We start from the raw sequence: 24441 nt of genomic DNA on the forward strand, positions 1-24441 counted from the left end.
CTCCCCATATCCAGGTTGACTCTGGTTAGCTCAGGCCTGGCGAATGTGGCTCTGGCAGGCCTTGGCCTTCTCCCACATTCCCTAAACCTTGCTAAAAACTCTTGGATTGCATTCCTAAAGCTGGCCCCCAAGGTCTGTGCCCTTATTTGGCCACTTCCTCCTCCTGAGGCTGACTACCAAGGTTCAACTATCAAAGTATTGAAGTCAAAAGCCTCCTTTGACTCACCTAATTAACATGCCCAGTTTATAAACCGCCATTTTCTATGTGCCACATGTCTCCAGATGTCCACTGTGGGACAAATCCCCCTGCTCACTATCCCTCGTTCCCTTCTCCTTCTCCTGTGTCCTCGGTCTCCTGCCTTTGTCCTTTATCTCTGCCATCTTTCTCTCTGGGACCAATAAAGCTCCTCTGTGCTGACGATTTGGTCTTGGGGGTTCTGAGCTGATACCTATCTCTCACAACTAGGGAGACAAGGAGCCTGCTGATGGGGGTTATACAGCTATCAATTCATGCTCTCCTCTTTCTGTGCAAGGGTTCTTGTTTATACAGGATTGGATTGGATTGGTTTGGCATGTTATTTAATCACTGGTGAGTGCATGCCCTGCTAACAGAGCCAACCTCCTAACAACAACAATAAACTTGTCTGGATAATAAAGCCAGAGAGCTTGATAAAGACAGAAAGAAGAACTACATTGACCAGGGAGATAATTCAGGGGGAAGCGCTTGCAGGACAAGCGTGAGGGCCTGAGTTCGGATCCCCAGCTCCCACGCAAAAAGCTGGATGTGATGGCTGGCTGTAACCCTGGCACTGACTGAGGAGACAGGACAGGCGGGTCCTGGGGGCTGACTGGCCACTGGCAATTGGTGAGCTTCTGTCGCTTGTTCGTCCTTGTATGACACCCTGCTGTGTGCAGTCATCCTCCATGGTTGGCACAAGGACCATTTCCTGATGTTGCTGTGGTAACCAGCATGCGCCTGTGTTCACTGGGAGAATCACAAGGTGTCGTGGACACGAGGACCAAACGAGATTCTAACACTGTTTGGTTGGCAAGCTGCCGAGAGCGGAGGCACTGCATCCTGTGTGCCACCTCAGAGTGGCTTCTTCTTACCTTCCACTGGCAATCCTGGGGGTGCTGGTGTGTTTTCCCAAACACTGAACTGTTTAGCTCTACTCTTCCAGTCACTCCTGGCCGTTCAGTGATTCTGAAATGTGGTTGAATCTTCTAACGGGACATCTACTCAAATACAGGAAGCAGGCGCTCTTGTTGCCGTGCCTTGGCCATAACTACTCTTGGCTCCGGAAAGCGCCTTCCTGGCCTCCCATTTCATTTTGCGGACTTGAGTGGATATTTCCCTTAAATGTGGCTTCAAGGACGCATCCCAGCACCACCCAGTGCCTCTATGGTATACTCCACTCAGGAACGCTCTCTCTGCTTGTTTTCCTTTTCATTTTCTTTGGGACTTTTATCCTTCTTGTCTTTTTCTTAGTTTCATTTCAAATATGTCACCAATAAATATAAGTACTTTTTTCCCCCTCACATAAGTAAAAATTAAGCTAGGTCTCCCAAGACTAATTGATAAGCTGTAAACACTCCCATGTAAATAAACAGATCAAAACCAAAGAGGCAAACCATATTGTCTCTTTATCACTGCATCTTACAAGGTGACTCAAGGGTTTTCCAACCCACCGGGAATTCCCAGCTCTGATCGTGCAGTGCAAATGTTTGCCATTTCATCACTCAAGAGTTTTAGGAAACGTCCTCAAGGGCTCTGTGTAGCACCGTGTAGCCTGACACGGCAGCCTTTTCTTGGCTGCCCACTCGTGAGCTTTCTCAGAGGGAAGAGGGTAACTTCGTCAGGCCAGGGTCTTAATAGAGTCATTAGAGGTTGTTCAGTTCTAGAAGAAAATTCTTTGGCCTCTTCTTAAGACCTAGGGTCTAGGAAGATGTAGCTCAGTGGTAGAGCGCTTGCCGAGTGAGTGGCGTCTCTGTGGCCAGACTCTGCACCAAACAACCGAAAACAGATTTTGTCATGAGGTTGTTTTGCACTGCAGAGCGTTCCAAAGGAAAGACACGAGAGACTCCAGTGTCTGACCTCTGCATTTATTTTGAATTCTTTGTCTTAATATTTCCCTTAGAATCCACTCCCGAAGATGGCAGGGTTCTAACATTGGTTGGCAGGTAGCCCAGGGACGAGGCCAGCGGAGTGAGATTGCCTGGTAGGACTGTATCCTGTGTGCCAAAGCTGTGGCTAAATTGAGAAGGGAAGGGAAGGAAGGGGAAAGGGATGTGAGCACAAACCGTGTTTACAACAGAAGCAACAAAATATCCAATTCTCGCTTCCTCCCTCTTCCCCTGGAAAGGAGTTCCTGCCCAGACGATTCAGATGCCCACAAAGCCCTTGATGCGCCTTCTGGCTGAAAGGATAGCTTCCACGGATTGGGGAAGTTTCCGGAGGTCTGCTTCCTCTGCTAAAATAACATGCATGAATGCTTTTCTGATTAGAACAGGATTGTGTCTCCTTTGTGAACAGTGTGGAAATTGAAGAGTGTTAAGAAGGGGAAAGTAAGGCCGGGCGTGGTGGCGCACGCCTTTAATCCCAGCACTTGGCGGGCAGAGGCAAGCGGATCACCATGAGTTCGAGGCCAGCCTGGTCTACAAAGCGAGTCCAGGACAGCCAGGGATACACAGAGAAACCTTGGCTCAAAAAAGAAAAACAAAGAAACAAACAAAAAAGGGGGGGGGGGGGAGTAAATGCTGGCTGTGGCCTCACTATCAAAGGGATAGCTACGTGCACGGCACATTTACACATGTGCACACACACTCCTGTGAACAGCAGGAACCGGGGAAAACCACGTCATGTCCCCTGTCCCTGTGCTCTGCCCATCTTCCTCTGCCCTGATGAGGGGGTGAGCAGGCGGCCTCCCTGGAAGCCCCGGGTGAGGTGAAGTTCTCTCATCACCCTATGCCGCTCGACCACATAAGCTTGGTGCTTGAGATGCCCACCTCATGTAATGCACAAACTGGGGTTTTTTGGGGGGAGAGATGGGGGTTGGCTGGGGTTGAGATAAGGTTTCCATGTGTAACAGAGACCAGGCTATCTTAGAATTTGCTTTGTAGACCAGGGTAGCCTCAAAAACCACAGCCATCAGCCTGCCTCTGCCTCTCGAGGGCTGGGATCGGGGCCCAAACTCTTAACACAGCTTTCACGTGGTGTGTGGTGTGGTGTATGCTGTGCCCTCCTCCTCTAGCTGTGTGGCATGTCGCGAAGGAGGTGTGCCGGCTTGTTTCCCACCACACCTTCTCACTTTGCTGCCAGGTGTTGGTTGAACCATCGAGGGAGGATGGAGGGTGGAGAAGGCTGCACTCTTTAAGAGCCAGCTGGACCCTTGGGTGGTGGGCTCTTCAGTACCTGCCTCGGGCACCTTCTAACTCTTGTCCCTTGGCTTGTTGGGTAAGTTTTCCGGTGCAGCCTGCTGGTGTCCACCTGCTTTTTGCATGTTCTAGAACTATATAGGGCAAGTCTTCGCCCTCCCCAACTCCACCTTTCTCACACCCTCGTGACTTCTGGCCACAGGAAGTGCTTGGCTTGGCTGTGCATGGCTGAGCAGCACCCAGAGCAGCAGCCTTTCTCTCTGTTCAGCCAGCAAGCCCTCCTCTTCCTATTCACATGAACTCTGGGTTGTCACAACACAGCAACTGCAGCGGCCTCACAGCAAACACTGTGGATCACTTTTCCCACACATCCCTCACACTGCGCTTCCTCATCTCTGACACACTGTGTGTGAGAGAACTCAGGAGCTTTTTTTTTTTTTTTAAAGTTTTATAACTAAATACCCATTTTATAGCAAAATGCCCACAGTTACAAGCCCCTAGGTTGTGTTGCCATATGGCTCGCTGTTCATCCATCTGCTGCATCCTGTTGTACAGACACTGCAAGGATAGGTAGATTAGAGACCGACATATGGATGGAGAGCAAGCAGAAGAAAGATGGATAGAAGATAGGTGCGTAGGTAGATGGGGGGTGTAAACAGACCATAGACAGAGATGGCTGAGAGAAAGATGACAAGTTGGGAAATAGGAAGCTCATATCATTTCTCTCAAATGCTACTCCTGGGAGCTAATACACAAAGGAGCCTGAGGTGCAAAGGCAAGCAGGAGCTGGCACCGCGGCTCCGCAGAGCAAGAGCAGCCATCATTGGTAGTGCTGTGACTCTCCCTGCTCTGGCTTCTGTAAAGTCCCTCCGTGCAGAATTCTACCTCCAGCAGGTGTGAGCCTAAATACTGTGTTGTTGCATAAGATTATTGGGTAATTTAAATTCTGATTTATATCTGATTGCAAGCCTTGTTCTGAGAATCTCCTTCTCAGTGTTGTATAACCTCTGCTCCCCTTGTATGTCAATAAAGCAGCTTACAGCCAATCACTGAACAGGGGAGAGAATAGGGCTGGACTTCCTGCTAACGAGGAGGCGGGGTGGGGTTGGGGGGAGGGGGATGGGGGGGGATGCGTTAGAAAAAGAAGCAGGGCATTCAGCCACTGGCAGAATGTGAGAGAGATGAATAAGATTCAGCTGGAGCAGAAAAAAGAACTAAAAAGCAAGTAACTTGGGATCGTGGCAAGCATGGAGTCAGGAAAACATACAGGGTTAAGAAGACTTAAACTGCTCAAGATTGGGTTGTAAAGCCTTATAAACAAATAGGCTGTTGAAGAGAGCAGAATGCAAGACCGACCGCCCTGTTAGATGCCAGCAATTCAACCTAGAAACATAGAATGCTGAAACTTCAAGGCAAGGTTTTGTCCTAGGGCAGTGCTTCCCACTCTTCCTAGCGCTGCCTCCTCTGACTCCACCCTGACCCCTAGGGGTTGCGACCCACAGGTTGAGAACCACCATCTGTTTTGGTGCTGGAGGTCTAAGCCAGGACATTACATGCCCCAGCCTGGACACCAGGGTTTATTTAAATGGCACTTTCCCCTCTCGGTGACATATTTTAGTTATCTGATGTGTTCTCCTAATTGTGTTTGCATATATACATTTTATAATCAGCAATAATGCTTTTTATAACTCTTTGGTAAGTATAGATAAAGTGGGTTTGTCTGCAGTTTTCAAATTACATTTTTACTTTTTTTTTTTTAATCCGGCTTGTTTCTGCAGCTTGTGCGCTTGGTTTTTCCTGATCTGGGCACCCGGAGGCTAGGCACGCGGGGAAGTGCCAGGTATGGTTATAATGTTTGTTTTGTGTTACGTGGTGACAATGAGAAGCCAGGCAAATCACAATAAGTGATGACACCTGTGACAGAGAATAAGTTATGTATAGCAGCATCTCTCACCAAATGGTGCCATGGTTCAGACTAAGTCCCTGTGTCTGGAGTTCTTAGGCAGTACTAGGTTCATTTGCCTCAACATCTTGTCAAAATATGAAGATCACTATATATACTTCAAATGTTTAAAAATGTGTCCAATTATTAAAATGTTTAAATAATTACACACATAGAATAATGTCAATTGCTTTAATTACTCTTTGAACTGAAATGTCTTAAGTATTTGGCCAATTAGCCTATCGGTTCTATTCAGGAGGCTGAGGCCTACCGTGACAGTTTTACAGGAAAGGAAATTCCAGTGCCATCAAGTGTGTCCTTATCATAATTACCATGCAATTATCATTGTCATTTGTTGTTTGCTTTGAATCGAGACAGGAAATCAGTGAGCAGGGACAGAAGCCAATTAGAGGAAGGGCCAGCTGCCTGTGAAGAAATTGAAGACAGTGGAGAATTTGCCAAATCTAACCTTGGGTAGTAATTAAGTTGAAGAACGCTGGTTCTCTTGATAACCTGGACACATGCTATAGTTTCCTGGACTCCACAGGGCATGGGGCTGCGAGGAGGGGCTCTGGCTTTCCGTAGCCTGAGTCCTCAGAAAAGCCAAATGTGGCAGGAGGCTCGTCCCATTCCCCCTCTCTGAGAGGAGACACTTTGAAATTGAGAACTGAGCATCCAACAGTCCCTTTGTAGGCTATGATAAGGAACTGGGTATGATAGGCTGCGGCTTCTGATGGGTCAATGAGGTGGGTACACCTGACCTGCCTGCTCTCCTCACTGAGAGGAACTGCTGTAGAGTGTGGGGCTCACTGCTGCTGGCTGGGGTCACTAGGATCATCCTACATCCAGGAAAAAGATCCAAATTCAAAATTTGCCATATGTTATGTGTGTATACACATACGTTATATGTGCGTGAGTGGGTGTGTGCATGCGCCATCAAGCCATTACTGTTAGAATGTCGATCGGTCATGTACTTGGACGGAAGTTAAAAGACACCCTCTTTTTCAGGTACCATTATGATGGGATCTATATCAAGAAAAGCTCTTTCTTCTATTCTCATTACTGCTACCTCCTGGGTAAAAAAAGCTGCCACAGGTTAGTGTCTGTCCTTGGGCTCCTTGGTCATGGGACACAAAGCCTTGTGTCTGTGAAAATCATTCCAGTTGTAGTTCTCAAGAGATGGAGGACTCCCGCTTCTGTTCGCAGCCCAGCTGTCCTTCGGGGCTGGAGAGATGGCCCAGTGGTCAAGAGCATCGCTGCTCTTGCAGAGGACGCAAGTCTAACCCACAGACTCCTCACTGGGAGGCTCACTTCTGTAACTCCAGCTCCTGGTACCTCTGGCCTCCTTGGCCACCTGCAGGGATGATCACGTGTGCACATATGTTAAAAATAAGGCTTGACAAACACTCCTTCAGGAACGAAGGGCAAATAAAGATGAGGGGGTGACAGAAGGAATCCCCGAACACGGGGAGAGAAGAAACAATGGCCAGCATACAGTAGACTGTCTTCTTAATCTTGAGCGGTAAAGTCATAGTTCATCGCCTTAGCAAAGACCTGCACTCCATATAATGAACCCATTAAAGCAGGCAAGGTAAAGGGGGCCCAAATGGAAAGAGATTTCCACAGTTCATTTGAAGTGGTGATGCACGGAACACCAGGCTGTGGTTAAGATGCAGGACTGTAATTAATGCAGGCAGCCACCAAGAGAACGGCACTGATGTGTACCAAAAACTCTGTGATTAAACTGAGTTGGAATCTTGTGCTTAACGTAACTCTCAGAAAGGCAAGAACGCAGAAGCAGAACCGAGAACCCAAGAAAACAAATAGAAACAAGTCATATAAAGGGAAAATTAAGAGCTGGCATACCAGCAATTACCTTAATTGTAAATTATGTACCAGCACCGATGGGAAGAGAGAATTGCAGAGAAGGTTTAGAAAGAAGAAAATTACTCAGATTTATACTGCCGACAAGAAAAGTACTTCAAATTTGATGGCTTAGACAAGTTGAAAGGTGTTTTTGTTTGTTTATTTGTTTGTTTTATTTTTTTATGGAAATAATATAGGACTGGGGGCTGGCGAGATGGCGGTTAAGGGCATGCACTGCTCTTTTAGAGGGTCCTAGTTCAATTCCCAGCACTCATACCATCTGGCTCACAACTGCCTCTTAACTCTAGCCCCACGGGGATCAAACACATCTGGCCTCTGCAAGCACCTGCATTCATGTGTACATGCACGTCACACACACACACACACACACACACACACACACACACACACACACACACGAGTCTAAAACAAAAAAATTTGAGTAAGAATGGGTGAGCTCTATCCCTGGCAGTATCTGGGCTGTAACATAATTCAGCCCCTCTGTTCCTGAACCTTCCACAGCATGAGTCAGTCAACCAAGGGTGGGGATTATTGGGGGAAAATTGTCTGCACTGAGCACAGGAACGGGTGTTTTAGTTTTATTTCCTAAACAATGCAGTGTCGTGATTTTCTACCTAGGATTTCCATTGTTCTGGGTATTGTGAGTCAACTAGAGCTGACTCTGAGTGTGCAGGCTGTGTGCACGGTGTCTGCAAATACTGTGCTTTTCGCGTGAGGACCTGGGACCTGGCAGCGTACAGTTGGGTTTCCTGAGAGACTGAGTGGGTTCTGGACTCGATGCCCTGTAGATCTGAAGGCATGAGTGTGCTATGTTTTTTCCAACAATGTTAGCACTGGGTGGAACTGAACCGAGCATAAAAAGGGATCTCCCCTTTAATTATTTCTTACAGCTACTTATAAATCTAAATTACATCAGTTAAAAATTCAATAAAAAATAATAAAGGAAGCATAACTCCATAATCCAGGAGAAAAGGCATGGTAGGGCCATGATGTCCCTCAGTGGGGTCCTCAGGGCAGCCAGGGGTCTCAAAGCTCTGAAGGTCACTCCCATTCCTGTCCTCACGGGATGGTGGTGAGATGAGAGCGCCTGTCTCTAACAGGTCTGACTCATTAGCCAGGAGGAGTTGGCTCTGCCTGAGGGAGTGCAGCTGGGTCTTTTGCTGGCTTCCTAGGGTTTAAAACCCAAGGGAGAGCCCCAGGCAAGGCTTCGGATAAGAGTTTTGAGGTTCCTCCAAAGGTGTCAGCCTCATCAAGGCTGAAGCCCGTGGCTCTTTATGATGAGTTGAGATTACAGCTATTTTACTGACTGGGGGGTTAGCGGATCTGGCTGGGGAGGTAGACTCGGGCTGGTGGGGGGGGGTGGCGGGGCACTTCCCTAATGCCTATGATGTGAAGTCCAGAGTCACAGGCTCATGGCTGGAAGACAGATAAACATTTCTTACCAGAGCCTTTTAGAGCAGAGCATACAAGGCCTCTGAAGCAGCTGGCTGGGACACTTAACCTGTGCCTCGGCTGTTCAAGATTCTGGCTTAACACCCTACTCCCGCCACACGCAGGCTTTCTGGACTTTGTGTCAGGAGAGGAAATGGGGTCTCTCTCTCTCTCTCTCTCTCTCTCTCTCTCTCTCTCTCTCTCTCTCTCTCTCTCTCTCTCTCTCCTCTGCCCCACCTCCAGGGTAGTGTGACTCCGCGCTGAACAGGCCTCCCAAGATCCCATTGTGGTTTTTGGGCAGCCACCAAGACCTGAACCTGGTGTGGTGGCTGCCCTAGAAACTAGCATGGTGCAAAACGCTTCCCTCCTTTGCAGGAGTGGAGTGTGTGCACGTATGTACATATATGTGTGTGTGTGTGTGTGTCTAATCATACCCTGAAAAGCAGCCCTGCTTAACTTAAATCCCAAGTTAACCCACTTTAGAGAGAGCCTCTGTCCTTTTCCATTCTATTTAATATAAATTCCAAAAAAGAATTACATGTGATCTCATGTTTCTCCTCAGGACGTAACGGAACTAACCTTTGCCCTCCTCCCTGCCACCACAAGTGCACACACACACATATACACACATGCGTACATATATACACATACAAAAATCACACACACATACACAAACATGCACACACATACACACACACACACAAACACACACACACACAAACACACACACACACACAAACACACACACACACACTGCTTTTTCAGCTCAGCAAGCTAAAGGCCTTTGAAACTGTCTAAGCTGCCCTTCAAACGCCAGCCTTTGTTCTTGGCTCTCTTTGTTCTCCTGCCAGCCGTGAGCTCAGGGGCTGCCCTGAAGTGGCAGCGGAGCCTGTGGAATGCAGCCATGGGGCCAAAGCTGGATCCATGTACCAACAAAGCACAGCAGGCGGGGTGCTCATCTTCCAGTCCCCAACTCCCACCTTGGGGAAAGCAAGCTCATGAGAAGCCAGCCTGACAATTGTGGCTACAACACCTCGCCACCCCCCCGGATGGCAGCAGCTCAGTCCGAGGGTCCCCTGCCCCAGTGAGGGCCTCTCTTCCTTCTCTTTAGTCCACCATTGTACAGGAAGGGGATAAAAGGAAACAGCCTTTGGGGCCAGGACCCCCCGGAGAGACTGCTGGTGAGTCTTCCTACTAATGAGGTGTCCAAGTTGCAACCAGCTTTTTGGCCCTGTCCACCCTATGGTTTCCAGGGCTGGTTAGGACGTGTTCAAGTTAAACATACACATTACTTGGCTTTTCTCTAGCAGGGCAACGGTGCCCTGGATGACACCCTGGCTCGGCAGAGGGTTTGGAGGCAGTTTCCACCCCTAAGCCCCCCTCACATCCTCAGCAAGTTATTATTTGCTCCACGCACCCCTCCCTGGCCCTTCTCTGGGGAAAGCCACCCAGAGGCTGAAGTTTGCATCAGGAAAGTAAATGCGGCCAACTTATACTTTCAACGCCTACAGAGGCTTTCCCGCAGGTCGTCATTTTGCAATTAAGTTGTTTATTAAATCTAATGGGTCTGGAGACAGTTAAATAGTTGAATAGCACCCTCCATCCGTGCAGAAAATGACTGAGCTGCGGAGCTGAGCATGCCAGCATTTTTTTTTTCCAGTAGCATAATTCTTGTACATTTTTAGTTTCAAAACACTTTTACTATGTGTTTTGAGTGTGTTTGTGTGTATATATAACTAGGTCTGTGTGCTGGGAGGGATGGAACCAGTGTGTGTGTGTGTGTGTGTGTGTATGTGTGTGAATGTGCCTCTGTGTGTGTAAATGTCTATGCCTCTGTGTGTGTGTAAATGTCTATGCCTCTGTGTGTGTGTGTAAATGTCTATGCCTCTGTGTGTGTGTGAATGTCTGTGTGTGTTTCTGTGAATGTGTGTGTCCCTGTGTGTGTGTATGTGTGAAGTCTGTGCCTCTGTGGGAGTAGGTGCATGTGTGTGTATGTGCGAGTGTGTGTGTGTGTGTGTGAGAGAGAGAGAGAATGTCTGTGCCTGTGTGTGTCTGTGAATGTGTGTGTCCCTGTGTGTGTAAGTGTGAAGTCTGTGCCTTTGTGGGGGTATGTGCATATGTGTGTATGTGCGTTTGCGTGTACGTGTGTGTGTGTGTGTGTGTGTGTGTGAGAGAGAGAGAGAGAGAGAGAGAGAGAGAGGGAGAGAGAGAGAGAGAGAGAGAGAGAGAGAGAGAGAGAGAGAGAGAATATATCTGTAATTCAGGAGGCAGGAGCAAGTGGAACTCTGTGAGTTCGAGGCGAGCCTGGTCTACAAAGTGGGTCCAAACAGCCAGGGCTACACAGAGAAACTCTGTCTTAAAAAAAAAAAAAAAACAAACAAGAAAAACAAAAACAAACAAACAAATAAAACCAAAGTCATTATTTCACACGTGGTAAGAGCACTGCAGAAGGGCCCATGGTGACCCCGAGACAGGGATCTGCCCCAGCACTCATGCTAAACGCACGTGGTCTGAGCATTGAATTTTATTACAATTTTTATCCTCTTACCTTTGTAATTGCTTTAATTTGTTTTCCCTGCTGTTAGAACCATGTGCAAGGGAGACTGGGGTGCCACAGTGATGTCATAGGAGTCTGGGTTAGTGACAGTTAATCAAAGCCTGACAATGTGGAGGCAAACCAAGAGCTAATGCCACACTTAGAACACTTGTGAGGATGTCTCTCTGTCTGTCTGTCATCATCTCTCTGTCTGTCATCCATCTATCTGTTTGTCTGTCTATCATCCATCTGTCTGTCTATCATCTATCCATCTATCTCTTTGTCTCTGTCATCCATCCATCTATCTATCTATCTATCTATCTATCTATCTATTGTCTATGTTTACTTATTAAGATGCATCATGTGTCCTGAAAGTGTATCTTGACCTCCCAGTGCCAATGGTTATGAAAACTGATTAAAGGAATGTGAGCCTCATACTACAAATGCCAGTGGGCATTTGCTAGTCCCCAAAGAAACAAATTCCCTGGGTTTCTCCACAGAGGACTCAGAAAGGTTCTAACTGTTGGTGGCCTGGAAGGAAGTCTGAGTCTTCCCAAATACTTAGAGGCTCCTTAGAGTCACTGACCCCATACCTTTCCTGCCCAGCCCCCCTGCCCCCTACCCACCCACGCAGGGGGTTACTGAAGGAAGTGTAGCCATCAGCTGCCACAGCAGGATGCCACCTCTGTCCTCCACGGTATCCTGCCTTCCCCTGGTCTGGCTGACAGTGCCCTCACCCCATTGTTTATTCAATCCTAATAGCCTAGGTAGGATGCAGCAGGTGAGGGGGAGCCCCCAAGGACCCCAAGTCCTCAAGGAGCACTAACACAGGGCCACTGCTGTGCCATAGGCTTGCTCTCGGTTCTGCTTTGATGACTGGAAACTGCCACAAGCTACAGGCAGCCTCAGAGGACCTGGACCCCTTCCTTCTCAGCAAGGCCAGCTCTGAGCACTGTGTGAGGCTTCACCGCTGCCATAGTTCAGCAATGACTGTGCTTTGGCTCAGGGCCTAATAAATGTCCCCATGGTCTGAACCGGAGCCTCACTGAGGAAGTGACACAGAAGCCAGCGAGCCCAAAGACACACAGCCCTCCTGGCTAGCACCCTGGACTCCTCCCCTCTAGACCCACTCTGACCTTATTCTGACAGTGGCTGCTTCTGGGTGGCAGCAAACTTCAGAGCAGGGAAGATGGAACTCGGGCCTCCCACAGCCATACTTGTTAGGCCAGCTCTCCAGGTTCAGGCACAGCCAATGGCTGACGTGTTATCTGGGTCCAATCTGCTGGGTCCTCAGTGCACCAGCACCTTTGACTAAGACCTCCAAACTCCCACACCTGGCCTTAAGGCTAGACCCCCTTAGTCCTCTGTTCATGTGAATCAGCCTTGTGGCCCAATTGGATTATTGTCTCTAGTTCATGTCCTAAATCCTGCTGGTTTATTTATTTTTAGTTAGCATATACTAATTATTTTTTTGAAAAACCATTTAAATGGGCGGTGGTGGCACATGTCTTTAATTCCAGCACTCAGGAGGCAGAGGCAGGCAGATTGGCAGATCTCTGTGAGTTCAAGGCCAACCTGGTCTACAGAAAGAATTCCAGAACAGCCAGGAAACCTTGTCTTGAGAAAACAAAAACAAACATCATCATCATCATCATCATCATCATCATCATCATGGCTTTTGTTATGTCTTGATCATAACTATGCCTGACAAAATGCCTGTCATGTGGTAGACATTTGACATGCATATGATGACTGAATGAGAAGCAAATAGATGAGTGGTGAGTAGGTGAGTAGGTGAGTGGTGAGCGGTGAGTGGTGAGCGGTGAGTGGTCAGTAGGTGAGTGGTGAGTGGTGAGTAGGTGAGTGGTGAGTGGTCAGTAGGTGAGTGGTGGTATGGTGGTGACTAGGTGAGTAGGTGAGTGGTGAGTGGGTGATGTAGGTGAGTGGTGAGTAGGTGAGTGGTGAGTGGTGAGTGGTGAGTGGTGAGTGGGAGTGGTGAGTGGTGAGTAGGTGGTGGGTAGGTGAGTGGTGAGTGGTGAGTAGGTGAGTGGTGAGTAGGTGAGTGGTGAGTGGTGAGTAGGTGAGTGGTGGTAGGTGAGTGGTGAGTGGTGGTGGGGTGAGTGGTTGTGAGTAGGTGAGTGGTGAGTAGGTGAGTGGTGAGTGGTGAGTGGTGAGTAGGTGAGTGGTGAGTACGGGAGTGGTGGTGGTGAGTGGTGAGTAGGTGTTTGGTGGTAGGGATGTGGTGAGTAGGGAGTTTGAGTTGTGATAGGTGAGTGGTGATGTCGGTGAGTGGTGAGGTGTGAGTAGGTGAGGTGAGTGGTGAGGTAGGTGGGGTGAGTGGTGAGTGGTGAGTGGGAGTGGGAGTGGTGAGTATGGAGTGGGAGTGGTGAGTAGGTGTGTGGTGACGTAGGGAGTGGTGAGTGGTGAGTAGGTGAGGGTTGAGTAGGTGAGGGTGAGTGGTGCGTAGGTGAGTGGTGAGTAGGTGAGGGTGCAGTGGTGAGTGGTGAGAGGTGCGTGGGAGTGTGAGTGGTGAGTGTGAGTGGTTGGTAGTTGAGTGTGAGTGTGTGATGTGAGTAGGTGAGTGGTGAGTAGGGTGAGTGGTGAGTGGATGGTGGTGGTGAGTGTTGAGTGGTGAGTGGTGAGTGGTGAGTAGGTGAGTGGTGAGTAGGTGAGTGGTGAGTGGTGAGTGGTGAGTGGTGAGTAGGTGAGTAGGTGAGTGGTGAGTAGGTGAGTGGTGAGTGGTGAGTGGTGAGTAGGTGAGTAGGTGAGTGGTGAGTGGTGAGTGGTGAGTGGTTTGAGTGGTGAGTTGGTGAGTGGTGAGTGGTGAGTGGTGAGTGGTGAGTCGGTGAGTGGGAGTAGGTGAGTGGTGAGTAGGTGAGTGGTGAGTGGTGAGTAGGTGAGTGTTGAGTGGTGAGTGGTGAGTGGTGAGTGGTGAATTGGAGTGGTGAGTGGTGAGTAGTAGTGAGTGGAGGTGGTGAGTGGTGGTAGGTGGTGGTGAGTAGGTGAGTGGTGAGTGGTGAGTTGGTGAGTGGTGAGTGGTGAGTAGGTGAGTGTTGGAGTAGGTGAGTGGGAGTGGTGGTGGTGGTAGGTGAGTAGGTGAGTGGTGAGTGGTGAGTAGGTGAGTGGTGATGTGAGTGGAGTGTGAGTGGTGGAGTGTGAGTGGTGATGAGGTGAGGGGTGAGTAGGTGGTGGTGATGGTGGTGGTGAGTAGGTGAGTAGGTGAGTGGTGAGTGGTGAGTAGGTGAGTGGTGAGTGGTGAGTAGGTGAGTGGTGATGTGGTGAGTGGTGAGTGGTGAGTGGTGGTAGGTGAGTGGTGAGAGGTGAGTGGTGAGTGGTGAGATGGTGAGTAGGTTCATTGGTGAGTAGGTGAGTGGTGAGTAGGTGGTGGTGGTCTGAGTGGTGAGTGGGAGTGTGAGTAGGTGAGTGGTGAGTAGGTGGTGGGTGGTAGTGGTGAGTGGTGAGTGGTGAGTGGTGCGTAGGTGAGTGGTGAGTTAGGTGAGTAGGTGAGTGGTGGTGGTGAGTGGTGATGAGTAGGTGAGTGGTGTGAGTAGGTGAGGTGGTGAGTGGTGGTGTGAGTAGGTGAGTTGGTGAGTAGGTGAGTGGTGGTGAGTGGTGAGTAGGTGAGTGGTGAGTGGTGAGTGGTGAGTGGTGAGTGGGTGCGTGGTGAGTAGGTGAGTGGTGATGGTGTGGTGAGTGGTGAGTGGTGAGTGGTGAGTATGTGGTGAGAGTGGTGAGTGGTGAGTGGTGAGTGAGTGGTGAGTAGGTGAGTGGTGAGAGTTGTGAGTAGGTTAGTGGGGTGAGTAGGTGAGTGGTGAGTAGGTGAGTGGTGAGTGGTGAGTAGGTGAGTGGTGATGTGGTGAGTGTGTGAGTGGTGAGTAGGTGAGTTGGAGTAGGTGAGTGTGGAGTAGGTGAGTGGTGATGGTGAAGTAGGTGAGTGGTTGAGTGGTGAGTGGTGTAGTAGTGAGTGGTGAGTAGGTGATGTGGTGAGTAGGTGAGTGGTGAGTAGGTGAGTGGTGAGTGGTGAGTGGTGAGTAGTTAGTGGTGAGTGGTGAGTAGGTGAGTGGTGGTGGTGAGTGGTGAGTAGGTGAGTGGTGGTGGTGAGTGGTGAGTGGTGAGTAGTGAGTAGGTGAGTGGTGAGTAGGTGAGTGGTGAGTGGTGAGTAGGTGAGTGGTGAGTAGGTGAGTAGGTGAGTGGTGAGTAGGTGAGTGGTGAGTAGGTGAGTGGTGAGTGGTGAGTGGTGAGTAGGTGAGTGGTGAGTAGGTGAGTGGTGAGTGGTGAGTGGTGAGTGGTGAGAGTAGGTGAGTGGTGAGTGGTGAGTGGTGAGTAGGTGAGTGGTGAGTGGTGAGTGGTGAGTAGTTGAGTAGGTGAGTGGTGAGTGGTGAGTAGGTGAGTGGTGAGTAGGTGAGTGGTGAGTGGTGAGTGGTGAGTAGGTGAGTGGTGAGTAGGTGAGTGGTGAGTAGGTGAGTGGTGAGTGGTGAGTAGGTGAGTGGTGAGTGGTGTGAGTGGTGAGTAGGGTGAGTAGGTGAGTGGTGAGTGGTGAGTGGTGAGTAGTGAGTGGTGAGTGGTGAGTGTGGTGGGTGGTGTGTTGGTGATGGAGTGGTGAGTAGGTGAGTGGTGAGTGGTGAGTGGTGAGTGGTGAGTGTGAGGGTGAGTAGGTGAGTGGTGAGTGTGAGTGGTGAGTGTGAGTGGTGAGTATTGTGAGTGTTGAGTGAGGGTGGAGTGGTGTAGGTGGGAGTGGTGGGTGGTGAGTGGTGGAGTGGTGAGTGGTGCAGTTGAGTGGTGAGTGGTGAGTGGTGAGTGGTGGTGGTGCGTAGGTGAGTGGTGAGGTAGGTGAGTGGTGAGTGGTAGTGGTGAGTGAGTGTGAGTGGTGAGTGGTGCGTGGTGAGTGTGTGAGTATGGTGAGTGGAGTGAGTAGGTGGTGAGTAGGTGAGTGGTGAGTAGGTGAGTGGTGTGAGTGGTGAGTCGGTGAGTGGTGAGTGGTGAGTGGTGAGTGGTGGGTGGTGTGGTAGTGGTGATTGGTGAGTGGTGAGTAGTGAGGGTGAGTGGTGAGTGGTGAGTGGTGAGTAGGTGAGTAGTGTGAGTGGTGAGTGGTGAGTGGTGAGTGGTGAGTGGTGAGTGGTGAGGTAGGTGAGGGTGGTGGTGAGTAGGTGAGTGGTGAGTAGGTGAGTGGTGAGTGGTGAGTGGTGAGTAGGTGAGTGGTGGTGGTGAGTGGTGAGGTTGAGTGGTGGTGAGTGAGTGTGTGAGTAGGTGAGTGGTGAGTGGTGAGTGGTGAGTAGGTGAGTTGGTGAGTGGTGAGTAGGTGAGTGGTGAGTGGTGAGTGGTGAGTGGTGAGTAGGTGAGTGGTGAGTGGTGTGGTGTGGTGAGTGGTGAGTAGGTGAGTAGGTGAGTGGTGTTAGGTGAGTGGTGAGTAGGTGAGTGGTTGAGTAGTGAGTAGGTGAGTGGTGAGTTAGGTGAGTGGTGGTGGTGTGTAGGTGAGTGGTGAGTGGTGAGTGGTGAGTAGTGAGTAGTGGTGTTGAGTAGGTGCTGGGGTGGTGAGTGGGAGTGGGGAGTGGTGAGGGTGAGTGGTGAGTGGTGAGTGGTGCTAGGTGAGTGGTGAGTGGTGAGTAGGTGAGTGGTGAGTGGTGAGTAGGTGAGTGGTGAGTAGGTGAGTGGTGAGTAGTGAGTAGGTGAGTGGTGAGTAGGTGAGTGGTGAGTAGTGAGTGTGAGTAGGTGAGTGGTGAGTGGTGATGTCGTGGTGTGAGTGGTGAGTAGGTGAGTGGTGAGTAGGTGAGTGGTGAGTAGTGAGTAGGTGAGTGGTGAGTAGGTGAGTGGTGAGTGGTGAGTAGGTGAGTGGTGAGTGGTGAGTGGTGAGTAGTGAGTAGGTGAGTGGTGAGTAGGTGAGTGGTGAGTGGTGAGTAGGTGAGTGGTGAGTGGGTGAGTGGTGAGTAGGTGAGTGGTGAGTGGTGAGTAGGTGAGTGGTGAGTGGTGAGTAGGTGAGTGGTGAGTGGTGAGTGGTGAGTAGGTGAGTGGTGAGTGGTGAGTAGGTGAGTGGTGAGTGGTGAGTGGTGAGTAGGTGAGTGGTGAGTGGTGAGTAGGTGAGTGGTGAGTAGGTGAGTGGTGAGTAGGTGAGTGGTGAGTGGTGAGTGGTGAGTAGGTGAGTAGGTGAGTGGTGAGTGGTGAGTAGGTGAGTGGTGAGGGTGAGTAGGTGAGTGGTGAGGTGAGTGGTGAAGTGGGAGTGGTGAGTAGGTGAGTGGTGAGTAGGTGAGTGGTGAGTGGTGAGTAGGTGAGTGGTGAGTAGGTGAGTGGTGAGTAGGTGAGTGGTGAGTAGGTGAGTGGTGAGTAGGTGAGTGGTGAGTGGTGAGTGGTGAGTAGGTGAGTGGTGAGTGGTGAGTAGGTGAGTAGGTGAGTGGTGAGTGGTGAGTAGGTGAGTGGTGAGTAGGTGAGTGGTGAGTAGTGAGTAGGTGAGTGGTGAGTAGGTGAGTGGTGGAGGTGAGTGGTGAGTGGTGAGTGGTGAGTAGGTGAGTGGTGAGTGGTGAGTGGTGAGTGGTGAGTGGTGAGTAGGTGAGTGGTGAGTGGTGAGTAGGTGAGTGGTGAGTAGGTGAGTGGTGAGTGGTGAGTGGTGAGTGGTGAGTGGTGAGTGGTGAGTAGGTGAGTGGTGAGTAGGTGAGTGGTGAGTGGTGAGTAGGTGAGTGGTGAGTGGTGAGTAGGTGAGTGGTGAGTAGGTGAGTGGTGAGTGGTGAGTGGTGAGTGGTGAGTAGGTGAGTGGTGAGTAGGTGAGTGGTGAGTAGGTGAGTGGTGAGTGGTGAGTGGTGAGTAGGTGAGTGGTGAGTGGTGAATGGTGAGTGGTTGAGTAGGTGAGTGGTGAGTAGGTGAGTGGTGAGTAGGTGAGTGGTGAGTAGGTGTAGTTGTGAGTAGGTGAGTTTAAGGTGAGTGGTGAGTGGTGAGTGGTGAGTGGTGAGTAGGTGAAGTGGTGAGTGGTGAGTAGGTGAGTGGTGAGTAGGTGAGTGGTGAGTAGGTGAGTAGGTGAGTGGTGAGTGGTGAGTGGATGGTTGGAAGGAAGGTTGAATAGACAGGTGAATAGAAAAGTGGACAGATTGGAAGGTAACTAGAGGGAGGGATGGTTGGGTGGAAAATGCACCTGAATATATTTATATCGTGATCTTGTATTCATCTTTACGTAGCAAAGATAATGGGAATCCTGTGTTGACACAATGCAGAAATTGCAGAGAAATTGTTTCTCCACACTCCTTTGGAAAAATCAAGGGCCAAGTATGCTGGCATAAACCTTTAGTTCCAACATCTGAGGGGCAGAGGCAGGCTGAACTTGATGAGTTTGAAGTCAGTCTGGTCTACAAAGCGAGTTCCACGGCATCAAGCACTATATAAGACCATTTGAAACCCTGTCTAAAAACAGAAAACGAAAAAGAAGAAAGTGTCACTAATGATTCTTAAGATGTCTCCAAATGCTGACAACCATATTTTTCTGGTTGAGTTCCTTTTCTGTTATTCGGTTAATTTTCACTTCAGGAGTTTCCTTCCATCTTGTTTTATTCTAGGGATTAATTTCTCATTTACGTATTTTGTTTTATTGTTATAATGTCCCAGAATCTATATGTGTTGGTTATGTTCCTCGCAGCCGTGGCTAAGTACCTGGCAGAAAAGGCAAAGCAAGAGAAAAGCTTTATTTTGGCTCACAATTCAGAGTGACACAGTCCTTCGCCGATGGGGAGGTGCAGCAGCCGGCAGCTCATCTCTGGTGCTGGCCCGGAAGCAGACAACAGGAATGCCTGAAGCTCAGTTGATTTTCTGCCTCTAACCCCATCCCAGGAGATGATGCCCCCACATTCAGGGGCTCCCTCTCCTCAGTCATGGTTCTGGAAACACATTCATAGATACATCCAAAGGTGTACCTCAATAATACCCCAGGTGTTCCTAAAACCAATCAAGTTGACACCCCAAGTTCACCTTCACAAGTCCACCATCTTCAATTTGATACCCAAGGGTAGCACCTTGGCCCCACAGGCAAAGTGTATTCATTCCAAGTCTTTATAGTTTCAATACTGTTCAAACGTTCAGTCTATTTCTAAGCCCTCAAGGCTGTCTGTTAACAGTGAGTGAATGCTTAGAAAGTAAAAAACAACTAACAACATAACTATACACACACACACACACACACACTTCTGTCTCCAAATATAACTACAGTAAAGGCCAGCACTGTAATATATGAAGGGAGTGGGGCACGGCTCAGCCCAACAATACGTGCCCAAAATGAAATTCCTAAACCACTTCAAAGTCTTCATTGTCTAGCATTTGTGAACCACATTATGTGTAGAATTCTTCCATCTATATCTCTGGGTTACAGAGCCCACATCTCATGAGCCATTTGCAGTGTCCATAGTAACAATGGTTTCATAGCAGTTCTCACTAACGGATGAAGGGCACTCCTCCCCGAGGGCTTGTGTCCAGGCTGTCGATCTGCCCGCCGCACTTGCGGATAGAACACTGTGTAGAAACACTGTCAGAGCCATCTCAAATACTCCACCCAGGTTCCCATGACTCAAACTGAAGAATAGAATGGCATGACCCTTAGAAGAGAGCTCCTGGGGCTTCTGGGAGGCAGAGAAAGCCGGCTCTGGCCAACTCCCTTAGGTGTCCACCTGACGATGGCTCCCTGCTCTGAGGGGGGAGAGACAATGCAGTCTACATCCCTGGACTCTCAGGCGGGAGGACGATGATGCCCCAGCCATGCCTGTCCCTCAGCTCAGCCCTGGCCCTGGGGCAGACGGAAGAGAAGACATTCTCCTTGTCCAGAGCCAGCAAAGGCACATTTCTTGGTGCAGGTCAGAGGCTCTGCTCTGCACGTCGTCTTATGCATGTCGTCTTATGCCCGTCTCTAAAGGGACAGCAGGGCACACCGCGTCAGGAGGCCCAAGTCCATCCTCTCCATCCTCTGCTGCGTATGTCTCTTAAACACAGCCGCCCAACAAGCGTGACAAATGAAGCTTACACGTCTGTTATCAGCCCTAGTTCCCTTGCTCTGTGACAGTGCTCTGTTGCCTCCGTCACCTGATGGTCTTCTCCTGACTGGGTTGTAATGTAAAAAACCAAATCAGTTTTCTCGGTGGTCTTTCTTTTCCCACGGGAGTGAAGTTGTAAAATTGATGGCTTCATGCCTTTGCTTCTGAAGAGAATAAAAAATTTTAAATTAGCATGCAAGGTTGTCCCAGATACAGAAATAGTTTTTTTTGTTTTTTTTGTTTTTTTAATATCCCAAGCACGTGACAATTACCGTCTGTGGATAGGAGCCCGGAGGACAAGTTTTTGATGGAGTTACACCCCAAGCAAATAGGCTTGCTACAGAAGAAATCCCATGCCTGTGCTCAGACTGAGAAGGTATCTCAGTCACGTGATTCTCTGTTGTCTGTTCTTCCACAGTGGCGATGTTGTCACCTTTGGAAAATCCCCTGATTATAACAACGTCATCCAACCGGAAGAAGCAGTGAGTATGGTATGAAATGATGCACTTTAATCGATCGCTTATACGTGGGCATGACACCTGTTTGCCGTGTTTCTGAACAGTCCTTACTCCTCCACCCGTTTGGTCTCGCTGTGGCGTGTCCAGCATACACGGTGCGTGAGTTGAGCCTTGCTTTTGTTGGCCAAGACATCACGACGGGCCTTTGAACCTGTTTTAGCTCAGTTTGCTAAAGCAAATTACTCAAAACTGAACAGTTTAAACACGCTGATTTCTCATGGTTCTGGGTAGTTCTGGTGAGGGCCCTTGATGAGCTGTGGACAGCGGGCTGCTCCTCATGATGGTGAGTGGCAGAGCCCTCTCCAATCTCTTATGTGTGGCTCAGTTCATGTGTGGCCCAGCCTCCAGATCTAACCACCTCATAGGGTCCCAGTTCATGTGTGTCCCACCCTCCGTACCTAACCACCTACAGGGTCCCATTTCTAGAGTCCATCACAGTTTGATTACGATGCCAGCATGGGATTTGACATGGTTCCCTGACAGTAATCACTTTTTAAACATCTATTTTGTAACCAGTGCTGTTGAGGGCTGCAAGGGATATAACCCAAAAGTTACAGACACAAAATCTCACGGCCTTGAACTTGAAAAGCGTGGTGTGTAGGCGAGAAGCTGCAGTTGACGTGGGACAGTGTTGAAGGGCAGAGAGTCCAGACGGGCAGAAGGGGCCGCGGGGACTCAGGATGGTTATGAGTGTGGGCTGATCCCTTCTCTTGAAAACCCTCTGATGGCGGTCGTAGTTTCTATGCTGCTCAAGAATTCAGCCAGGGCACAGAAGGTCTGAGCTGACAGGAGTGATACTCAGCAGGTGGCTAAGCAGCAGCCATGCTGAGAGCAGACTGGGCTGAGGCAATGGCAAACCATTGGCATGTGGACTTGGGGGTGCCCTCTCTCTTCCCCATCCTCCTCCTGAGTGGTCTGTGGTGGTCTCCTTCCTAGGATAGGCAGAAGCTTTCTTAGGAGCCAAGCCATCCACACCCACCATTCAGAATGTCTGCTACGGTCAGATGCAGGAACACACTAAAAGGTGTCACTATCCAGGGGCTGGAGAGATGGCTCAGCAATTAGAGAGCACTGGCTGCTCCTCCGGAGGACCCGAGTTCAATTCCCAGCACCCACATGGCAGCTCACCACTGTCTATAACTCCAGTTCCAGGGGATCAGTAGCACCAGGCATGCATGCAAAACACTCATACACAAGAAATAAAGTAAATAAATCTTTTTTAGATGTAACTATTCATAAAACTGAGAAGCTAGCTAGGGGAAAGGGCAGGGTGTCTTGTGAAGCTCCTGGTGTGTGTTTGCAGGGTGGGGGTGGGGGAGGCAAGGGTCGGATAGCTAGAGACTGACATAACTTACTTCAATTAGAGCCTTGTCTTTATCTTCGCTATAGTATCCCTCTCCTGCCTGGGCACTTTAGCCCTGGCATTCGTTTTAGCTGTCAGAGATGACTAGAAAGAGCCTCACAAGGGAGCCGTCCGCTACAGGAAATTATCACAAAGTCAGTGGCTTTGATCAATGCAGACCGTTTGTCTCGTGTCCTCAGGGCGTGAGGTTCCCCCTCCCCCATCAGTTCTTACCAGGCTAAGGTCTGTAGTAGTCAACTTAAAAGTTGAGAAGGTTTACCCTGGGTCACACTTTTGGAGGTTTGCTAAACTATTTTGAGTTTGCCCCCCACCTACCCCATCCCCCGCTTTTGGGGCTGTGGTGAAACAGAATAGCACGGTGTGGTGTGTGTGCTGGGGCAAACCCTTCACCTCTTGGCTGTGACGTGGAAAAGGAGGAGGAAGAGAAAAAGACCCAAGTGTTCGACATTTCAGGCCCTTGTGAATTTCCCCTTTGACATCTCATGACTGTGTACTTTTATATTCTTACAGTCATTTATACTTATGTTCTTTGTTCTTTGAGAGTTTCATACGTGTGTACGTTACATTTTAATCATATCTATCCTACTCCCTTTCTCTGACTCCCTCCAAATAGCCCCCAAATACACCCCCACCCAAACGCGTGTCCTTTTGAGTCCAGTGTGGTCTGTCCATATGCACACAGGTGTGGGGCCACTCCCTATAGCATGAGCAACCTACCAGCGACCACACCCCCAACCCCAGAGATGGCTCTTTGTCCTCTACCAATAGCTCCTAAGCTAGAGCCAGGGCCTCGTGAGCCCCTCCCCCGTGCATGCTGGACTCTCGGGTGGGTTTGTGCAGGTGGCATCTGGTGCTGTGAGTTCATTAGTGCGACAGCCATGTTATGTCCTGAAGGCAGCGTGTCACAGCACTGGCTTGTACATCCTTTCCACACCCTGATCGGAGCTGTTCCCTGAGCTCTGCTGGGGTGGGATGAGGTTGATGGAGAAACCCAGTCTAGGGCTGAGAATTCTTCGGTGTCCTGACACTACACTATAACATGACTTCCGGGTGGCGGAAACACTGATTTGTCATGTTGAAATAGAGAGTTTCAGTGGTCTCAGAAAATAAAGAGAGGGAGGGAGGGAAGGAGGGAGAGAGAGGGGGAGGAAAGGAGGGAGAGAGGGAGGGAGGCAAAGAGGAAAAGAGTCTGGCTAGGGTGGCTTGGTGAGTAAGAGTGCTTGTTTGATGAGGATCTGATAATGGGCCCACACGCCCATAGAGACAGCCAGGCGCAGCCACACATGCCTGTAAACCCAGTACTAAGGACCAGAGAGAGGTGGGTCTGATTGGCTCATTGGCCTCCAAGCCTAGGAAGCTGGGCAGCAATAGAGAAAGATGTCTGGCCTACTCTCTCACCTCCACGTGGGAGCTCACGTGTGTGCCCAAACTTGTACATACCCATTCATATACTTATGGGTGCAATGCACACACACCCAGCTACCTGCCTAGATTATAGCTCAGCCCGAGTGTGGTAGAAAGGTGGTTGAAATGCCAGCCTCCTGGCCTCCTCTGAATATCCAAGCAGCGAGGAAGCTGGGTTCCTAGTCCTACAGCTGGTTTCAGGACCACACTTTGAAAACCGTTGCTTTGGGAACAGCTGTAGCAGCCAGAGAGCGGATCCATCCAGGCCAGTCTGGGCTCTAGAGCAGATGGCTGGGTGCTAAGTTGGTTGTCACTGTGAGAAGCCACCCAGAGCTGGAACTGAGAGTCCTGTGAGTCCTTGCTAATGGAAACACTGACAGTCAAGCTGGTGAGCTTTGTGAAATAGGCCAACCAACCTCACCATCCCCCACAGACCAGAGAGCAGTGTACCCTGGGACTGGGGCCTTGTGTGTCGCCACAGGACACTCCTGCCCTGTGTTTGTCTAGACACTGATGTCGCGAGGCTTTCCAAGAGTCCTCCAGAAGGGTGCCGATGCAGCTGAAACCACTGACCTCACTGTATGCACTTCCCCAAGTTCAGGGTCAGGGCTCTACATGTGCTGGCCAAGGGCACTACCTCCAACTCCCAATCCTCAGTGTGATCCTCAGCAGTAACAATGGGCATCACAAAGAAGCAGCAACCCCCAAGGGGTGTGTGGTGCTGTGTGTGGTGCACTGCGGGGTGATGGCTGAGCACAACCCCCTGCCCTGATGATGGGTGCCCAGGAGTTCAAAGGAGCTGCCAACACTCAGGAGCCAAAGCCCCCAGAGACCAGCAAATGGCTGAGCTCGGCCATGGCAATGTAGGAAATGGGGGACCCAGGCGTGAGGTGAAATTCTGACCTGGAAGCTGCCAGAATCCCATGGCCAGAACTGAGCATACCCTTAAGATGGGGAGAGATGAAAAGTTTCAATTCAGCGTGGCTGAT

General features: G+C 49.8%; 1 protein-coding gene across 1 annotated transcript in view; it reads left to right on the plus strand.

Moving 5' to 3' along the window:
• Rfx8 (regulatory factor X8) overlaps positions 1–24441 on the plus strand; it is a 71424-nt gene that overhangs the window by 20115 nt on the left and 26868 nt on the right. Inside the window, exons 3-5 of the mRNA XM_051152744.1 lie at positions 5154–5215; positions 6326–6412; positions 20586–20649. Coding sequence (XP_051008701.1) covers positions 5154–5215; positions 6326–6412; positions 20586–20649 — 213 coding nt within the window. The remainder of the gene's footprint in view (positions 1–5153; positions 5216–6325; positions 6413–20585; positions 20650–24441) is intronic.

The sequence above is a fragment of the Acomys russatus genome, chromosome 11, assembly GCF_903995435.1.
Source record: "Acomys russatus chromosome 11, mAcoRus1.1, whole genome shotgun sequence".
In the NCBI taxonomy this organism is placed as follows: Eukaryota; Metazoa; Chordata; class Mammalia; order Rodentia; family Muridae; genus Acomys; species Acomys russatus.